Source organism: Spodoptera frugiperda, chromosome 6, assembly GCF_023101765.2.
Source record: "Spodoptera frugiperda isolate SF20-4 chromosome 6, AGI-APGP_CSIRO_Sfru_2.0, whole genome shotgun sequence".
NCBI classification, from domain to species: domain Eukaryota; kingdom Metazoa; phylum Arthropoda; class Insecta; order Lepidoptera; family Noctuidae; genus Spodoptera; species Spodoptera frugiperda.
In genome coordinates this window covers 4576822-4585743 of record NC_064217.1, presented here as the reverse complement: position 1 = coordinate 4585743, position 8922 = coordinate 4576822, and the positions used below count along the sequence as shown (strand labels likewise).

At 33.7% G+C, this 8922-nt stretch overlaps 1 protein-coding gene across 1 annotated transcript; it reads left to right on the top strand.

Annotated features, from left to right (window-relative positions):
* Positions 1–71: 71 nt before the first annotated feature.
* On the top strand, positions 72–3395 carry LOC118267997 (telomerase Cajal body protein 1 homolog). The gene is made up of 5 exons (XM_035582264.2): positions 72–615; positions 965–1153; positions 1499–1662; positions 2218–2507; positions 2977–3395. Exons 1-5 carry the CDS (start codon positions 173–175, stop codon positions 3292–3294), a joined length of 1404 nt encoding a protein of 467 aa, XP_035438157.2. The 5' UTR covers positions 72–172; the 3' UTR covers positions 3295–3395.
* The last annotated feature ends 5527 nt before the right edge of the window (positions 3396–8922 follow it).

Below are 8922 nucleotides of genomic sequence, written 5' to 3'. Positions count from 1 at the left end.
ACACTTTCAAGATTTTAGACAGAAATCATTTCAGATGAAACTTAAATTTTTTGGAAGGCGAAAATGACAGCTATAGCTAGTTGTCAAAGTCAAATTGAGGCCGACTTCATTATCGTGCATATGTATTAGAAACATATAAATAATGAAATAAACAGTGATTTTTTAAATTAAAATGGGTGACATTTCAATAGAAATGGATCAAGTAGGTGTGGGTGAACTTAATGTCAAGACCGAAGATTTTGCCAATGATGTAGAAAATGGAGAAAACTCAACAGCTAGCGAAGAGTCTATTCTTCCATTTCCAAGTTTATTTACGAGTAAAACTCTGATAGAACTATCAAATTCTTCGTGGACGCGATCTAGGCGGGCTAATGAAGATGTGCAGCCTTATTTGCGTGGTTGTAAATGGTCACCGGACGGTACTTGTTGCCTCAGTGTGGTGAACAACGATGGGGTACATGTGACCGAGCTATCGACAGACCTCTACGAAGGGTCTGTTGCCCCCAACCGAATAATAGACGTTATGGATTCTGTAATTCACGTCAAAGAATGCGGATTGATATATGACTTCTGTTGGTTTCCTAGGATGAATAGTCGCATCCCAGATACTTGTTGGTTAGTATGAGTGCCATACTGTAATTTATAAATAGATTCTTAACATTATGTGTGAAATATCTGCGTTATTTTTCTGCGGTTTAATAAGATACAATATCACTCTTATTATTATTGGAATTAATTATGAGTTTACAGACGGAATTATAATCTAAGTTTTCAATTTATTTTGTTTGATAGCCTTGTACTTGTTTAATCGGTAATCAGTGTTAAAATACACACTGCAGTAATATTTACAGATGTAAATGTGACCCCACAGCTTTTAATAATTTTATACCTTAAAACATTTCCAATAAATCATTTTAAATTTTATTTGAATAGAATATTGGTTAATATCCTAATTTGATTTCAGTTGGTTGACAACTAGGCAGAATGCTCCAGTGCAAATGTGGGATGCTTACGATGGTTCCCTGCGTTGTTCCTACAGGGGATTTGATTCAGTTGACCAGATGGAACCAGCTATATCTGTGACCTTTTCAACTTTTGGCGGCCTAATTATAGCTGGATACAAAAAAGCTATTAGAATTTTTGATGTAGAAAGGTGATTAAAATGTGATTTTATGAACAACCTTAGAATAGTCAAGAGCACAAAACATGTAAACATAATTTTAATAAACTAAATAAAAACGACTTATGAAATCAAAATTCTTATGTTAAAGGAGTATAATATTAGAGATTTTAAAACTTTTGAAAAGAAACAAAAATTAAACACTAAGCATTTAAGAAATGAAAACATAAAATTAAAATTAACTTTCGTATGCTGTATATATGACATTAATAGAAAATTGTGTCTCATGTGGATCTGTTGATCCGGCATACAATGGGTTAATTGAAACCTAAAAGAGATGTGAGAAAATATGAGTAATAATATATTTTGAATTTACAGACCAGGCAGAGAATTCATAGAACATAAAATTAAAGCTCCGGCAGCATGTCTTGCTGTGTGCGATGATCTGTTGGCTGTTGGGTCCTGGAACACCACTGTCAGCTTGTACAGTGCGAATACACTCGGCAATTACAAGAGTATTGGAGTGATGCATGGACATGGAGGTACTACTTTACTTTTCAATGCTTTATGTATAGTTGGATGTGCATTTAAGCCTATTAGGATCAGCTAGGCAACCATTGTGTGAATTATAATATGTATTTTTCACCAGTTATGTGAATGCCCTAACAATCTTTGTCTAAAGAGGTACATTTTAAACTTGTAAGCTATCTTCACTGTTCAGTCCAATGTAAAAGGGAGCACTCTTGTTTCCATAGGAGACTTATTTTAAAGTAATTACTATTTCATAAATTCAACAACAATGCTACAACTTAATACACATCAGTTTTCAATGTTTATATAATAAGTTTAGTTGGCCAGACATACTAAATTAATTATTATGTTTTTCGTCTTACTCACATAACTGTTTGACGAGGAACTCGACAAGTTTCAAGCCAGGTTTCAGGCTCATAATAATATTCATAAGCAGCATAAGCCGAAAATTATAATAATTAATAACTCATCAAGTAAAATTCAATAGAAATTTCTGGTCTTTCTAGTGCTTACCGAAATTTCACTACAAATAACGAAACATTAAACATTATACAATCTGTTTACAGGAGGAGTCACTCAAGTAAAGTTCACACCAGATGGCCGTTACCTCGTGTCGGGCGCTCGTAAGGACAACAGACTATTACTGTGGGACATCAGACACTTCCGTAGACCACTAAACATATTATCTAGAGTAGTAGAAACTAACCAAAGAATTTATTTCGATATTTCACCCTGTGGCAAGTATTTGGTCTCTGGTGGTACAGATGGAGTAATTAAGGTGTGGGACGAGGATCAAGTGCCTTGGAAATCTGCTTTGGAAATCACTGAGGATATGGGTGATACTGCTACTTATAAGGTATGTATTTATCATACTTAACATAACCTACATTAATATGTTTTTAAGAAAGTAGCATATTCTCTTTTAAAATGTCGGCAACGCATCTGTGTCTCTGGTGTTATTAGTGTCCATGCTCGGCGCTGATAGCTTACCATCAGGTGATACGTCAGCTGGTTTGCGACCTAAGGCATAAAAGAAATGAAGATTAGAGAAGCATAAATGAATGCTTTGTGCATGAAAGACGAGTCGTAACTGTAAAAATAACTACTTACTTTACTCTACCATGAGTGTGTTATGGAAATTCCTGTTTTTATCAACTATCTACAAACTCCTCACTGTTTTTAGAAGTTTGGAATCTCAAACAACAAAACACCATTCCCAATACACTTATCAAGTAGTTGAAACCAGGCTACATTCAGTTTATTAGTCAAATTTGCGATTACTAGACCGATGAACTCTAAAAACTGATATTATTCTCATTTTTCAGTTCCCACTCCATAAAGATTGCTGCAACAGTGTCTCAATTCATCCAATACGGCCTATCCTAGCAACTGGCTCAGGACAATACCATATCAGACGTCCAATGGTACCATCACCAGAACCGAAGATAGAAGTTAAAAACCAAGACAGTACCCCACCTATGATAAAAACAGAAAATTCAACTGACGAGTCTACGGTTCCGACACAATCAAATAAAAGAAAATTAGAAGACCGAGAATCTCCTGATTTAGAAATAGAATATACAGAAAACACTGAAAATAGTCTAGTGTTCTGGTGGATTGGAGAAGTACCAGATTTAACGTAGATTAAAATATACATAGTTTTAATATCTGTGTGTGTTTACCTAACTAACTTATCTAGTCCTTAAATAATTATAAGTTTGAAACAGCTGATGAATCATTCAAATTTAATGTTGTTTTAATTTTCTACCTAAATAGATAGAACTTTATCTTAGATACTTTCTTAATGCGCATTTACACATCATATCTACCTACACATTTTTTATAACAATCGATAATTTTAAAGTATTAAAATTTTAGTTCATTTCCCATACAATTCAGTAATACAAGGTCAAAGAACATCAGATTAAAGTGACACTTATTCAAAGGACTATAGTCCTCCAATAGAGAAGAACATTGAGAGATAAACTAGTTGCAATCACGCACGGAAACAATCTTGTCGCACCTTCTGCCAGACAATATTCAATTTGTACATACCTAAGGTGTGAACAAAGGGCCCTTTATTGATAATAGCACGTTTAAGTTAACAAGTGACAGGACCCTTTGATATTCGACTTGGTAACAGCGCGCTTATTTACAACTTTAGGTACTTGGACACATAAATAAGTAAAATATATCCATTTTATTACAAAGCGTGGGCGAAATAATCGGAAATATTAAACAACTCTTTTCAAAAAGATATTATCATGTGATTTAGGGCTGTGTACAAATTCCTTTATGAGTTATTTGCTCGTTTGCGTGTTCCCATTGTTGGGCTTATTGGTTTAGTTATGCCTAGGGAACGGCAGTTTTAAAGGCTTTTTAATAATTTCCGAAGTTTGCTTATGTTTGTTGTTTAACAAATATTTTATTTTAAATGTAATTTTGCTTCCAATAAATCCTCTCAACTTCCATTGGGTGTGATTCATTTCTATTTACAAAGTTCAATAACTTTTTAAATGTAAACATTTACCTTGATATAGGATTATAACAATCCAGTCTGCACTAATCAGTGCGTTTATTTCATTAGTTCTCAATTATTTATTTATTACGTTCCTATATACATAGGGTCATAGGTACCTAGCACACGTTTAAGGAATGCCCTAGCCCTGCGTAAAGTGTAAGCTAAGCGCCCTAGTTGTAAGAACGTGCTAGCAATAACTAAGTAGGAGATAAGGTACGTACAGGCTGATTTTACTTTGAAAATTAGCATAGATACAATGTATAAAAGTGGCCTTAACACGTGCCGATTGCTGGCTGAACGTGTTTGTTACCTCCTGCGCTCACTGGGGAGTCGGCCTCGTTAACTTATCTACTGATTACTTTCTAAGAAGTCTATTTTACAGGTTGCTAGGTACCTATGTGAGGAAATGGACAAAAATGTTGATGAATAAATGTTTAATACTACAATATCTTAATTTGTCTAAAAAGGTTACAGAAATACTGAAATATAAAAGTACAACGTGTCACAAAGATAAAAACTGGTTAGATTCTGCTTCGGCGAATGGGTCGGCTCGACCGGAGTGATACCACGGCCTAACCGAAAACCAGCGTGAAACAACGCTTGCGTTGTGTGACTGAGGTTACCGAAGGCCCAATTACCCCTTCCAAATCTTACCATTTCCCCAACAACTCTTAAATTCCTATCTCCCAAAATGTCAGTAAGGCACTTGTAACGCCTCTGGTGTTTCAAGCGTCCATTGCCGGCGGCGATTGCTTACCATCAGGTGATACGTCTGCTCGTCTACCGGCGTGTACCTACCATAAAAAAAATTACAACTTAATTCAAGGCTACGTAAACAGAGAATCTCAAGCCCCATAATAAATTAGATATAAGACGTTATTCCAAGAAAACCTTGTCTGTATATCATTAGGGTTTTAAACTGAGACGTGCTTCATGAATACTGGTATTCTCAGAATTACGTAATAAGTTGAAAGCAATTTTTTATACAATTACCTACTATACCTAATTTTTCTACCTCTAATCGTTAAGATAAATTTCACGGATCATTTGCTACTCACGATAATAATTATGATCTACATCTGATATCGTTATTAGTTAATTACATTATAATTTTTTTTATAGCCATCTAACAGTTTTGTAACGAGATTATAATAGCGGTTTTTGTTCGGAAAAATAGGTTAATCTGTAATACCTACCTGGCAATAACAATTGATTGATGAACTGTCCTACAATTTTATAACACGATTATGAAAAAAATCAGTTATCCTTTTTTCATTCTAATATTTTAGTTCCCATTTGAATTAGTGCCGTATTTTGCTAAATACCTACAGCGTGTTTTCGTTATCATTACTTACTCATTTTAATTAAAATGTAAGTAAGGAAGTCTAAGAATTCAAATACACGCTTATCTTACAGACAAAATTACTGACAAACATTTCTGTGTGGTGTCTTAGCGCGGCGTAGGCGATATGTATCTACGAACTACGACGTAGCCGTAGCGGACAGCAAATAAGTCGGCACCGTAGTCAGCTACAACGCTACAGCGTAGCCTTCGTAGCAAAGATATTGCCTCGCAGAAGACTCACTAGATAAGAAACTGAGAATTTAATGGAAGCAAGTTTCTACTACAATTTAGGTTAATTAGAATTGGAACAGTCTTGTATTCATGCATTCGCTATTAAAATCATTTCTGTTTTCGATGTCTGATTTTGAAAATGTATAAACTTGTAATCTAACTTGTTTTACATTAAGTACAAAATAGAGTAACATATCGAAATGTCTTTAGCACAAATGCAAAATAGTTTAATTATAATTTATGGACCTTTTAGTGTGTTTATTTTTTGTGTCACAGTTGTTACTAGGAGGAAGATGTGCAAAGAAATATGTCTCAAGTTAGTGGCTCAGAGTGATGTTTTGTTTGCTCAGCTATACCGGTTATTTATTACTTAGATACGGTACATGGTCCAACTTTGTACTGGCCGGTCAACTAGATTGATATACTAGCCTCGCCCTTTGATGTTGTGACTATTTCATAAGAATAAGAACAACTTTTTGAAACGTGCGCAATGCATGTTTAGTTGTTATTTTATAAAGCTGAATGAATATATTTTCTTGTGTATCCTATTTTTCGTTGGTCACTGCATTTCAAATCGACAACTGGGTTTAGTTAAAAATATATCTTTAACTATATATTTTTTTTGAGAGGGCAAAGTCATCCAATGACTTCTCTCGCCCTTGGCGAGGCGAGAGGGAGTGTCAGACTCTTACTGTCTAAAAACCACCCCGTTCCTACTCCTGCCTTTCGAACCAGAGCCCCGGTAAACCCGCTGGTAGTAGTTAGTCCGCAGCTCCGGATCAGAAGTACATTAATCTGGGAATAAGCTTATTGCTTTGATTATACATTATATACTCGTATAATCAAACGCTTAATGTTATGTTAATGTTACCTTATGTTGGGAACAACAATAAGTTAAGAAAAATAAGTTATATGTACTTAGAATAAGTTACGAAACAATACACGCTTTATTTATTTTCAGGTATATTTTCATAACACTTCTTATAAAAGGAGTACAAACGTGTTCTCTTACATTGTTGCATTTTGTATGTATAGAAAATGTTCGTGTGACATTTTTAGGATTTACGAGATTGCATACGAACACGCTGCGTTTCTCGTGTCGCATTTGTATCGTCTCGTGTATCATGTACTCTAAACTCTATGTATATGCGCATAACGTATGATTTTATTTGTGCTGTGGTTTATTGAGGTTTCGTGATAGAGAATTTGAATTACGTTATTTTAGGTAATTCTAGTTTGAATATTTTCTACTAGACTAGGACTAGTGTTATTGTATGAAGATAGACGTGAAACAAAAATCTTATGCCCGTAATTTTCTTTTTGTTTTATGAGATCGTGAGACTTGTTAAATAAATGATATGCTATAGTATCAGCGTGACAGTCGCCGCGTCGTCTCATGTTGTTCATAAAATTAAATATGAACCTCTAAAATGGCTTGAAACTAGTCGAGTTTTTCGTCAAACAGTTCACACATGAGGAAGCCGATAAACATAATAGGTAATCAAATGATTATGTAGGTATTAATAATTTGTTATCTTAAAATAATTTGCTTTAATTTATAGCACAATAATCTTAATACCTACTTAAGGACAAAAAATCCTTTTAAATTAATACAAACAGATGATGCCTCTCTCAGGGCTCATTTATTCATTGTTCCCTAAACAGTCGGTACAATGTCAGAATCTCTGCGATAATACATAGATTCATCCATCACACGGCCACAAAACCCCACTTTAATTAATAACTGAGTCTAATGCCATTTGTTCACGACAGATGGAGCCACTAGTACGTCAAACTGTTTATGTACTGCAAAGTTAAATAATCGTCTGGAAAGTTAATGTATAACGTGATTTATGTATTTGATTTGGTTATTTTTTTTAATAAATCATTTTTAAAACTTTGTAGACTGTTTATTTCGAGTCTTGCAAATTCAAATTATTTTATTTGCGAAAGTTATGGTAGGTATATTTTAGGTCTTAAGCTGATAGCAGTAGTCTAGATCCATAACTCTTGTTATAATGTTAGTCGTCTTAAGTTATCTATATAAAATTAATTTCGTTATTATCTAATGTCAACTCGATAGAATGTCAAAAATGTTTCTGTTTTTTAAATATGTCATTTACTGAGTAAAAAAATATTTTCTCTCAACCATACTTTACGACACTTTATGGATTTGGTTTTTAATGTTTTCAGATATACTATTAAATAATGCAATGTACTAATACCAATACTAACTAGGTATTAATATGTACACTACATACATATTAATTGTCTTCAGTAGGTACATTGTCCCAGGTAGGTAAGAAAACAGTGTGTTTTGTATTGTAATAAATAGGTTTCTCTGTTCTTCTAGATTTCTCTAGGGTAGTGAACTCAATATTTCTTTGTTTCAAGTTACTTACACCTAAGTACCTACAAGATTTAGTAGTAACGTATATAGGTGCGTATCTACTTAGGAAAGTGTGATATATCTATATAATACATTTATTACTTTGTATGTTCTCACACAGCTACAATAATTAATATTAAATTATACAATTATAATATTTAGTAAATACTTAAACTATATAGTAACACAATAATATGTAAAATAGTAAAGAAAAAGTCTTCATTTTCATCAGCACCTCATTTCGAAGTCGGCCATCTTTACCAAATAAATCGAAGTCCACAGATAATAAAAGTTTACCCTAGTGTGTCGAGTTTCTATTCTGCCGTATGATAGGCCGTATGTATGGCCGTATACATTATATATTATAATGTATGCTATTTAGAATATTGTAAGATCTTTATATTGTGAAGATATTATCTTCACAGATCTAATAAGATAGACTTGTTTAGCCAAAGTTAGGTCTTCAGGCTACACCTACAAACTAACCGTGGGTGATTGTAGTTTCGAACTAGCCATGTTGTGCAAACAATGGGTTAAAGCAACAATGTGTTTGGGAGGTTTAGTTTGAACTGAATAATGTTGTTTCTATGCCGTGATATTGAATATTTAGTAAACTTGTTTAAACTGTGGAACAGAAAAGTAGTTCTTTAATTAGTCGAATAAGAGGTAATTGAAAGAAATATATAAAAATGGAATTCAAAAGGGTGTTATGTGTATGTGAACTTGTATGTTTGTAAACGCACCCACGACACAGAAGAAAATCCTAATGTGGGGCATCGTTATTT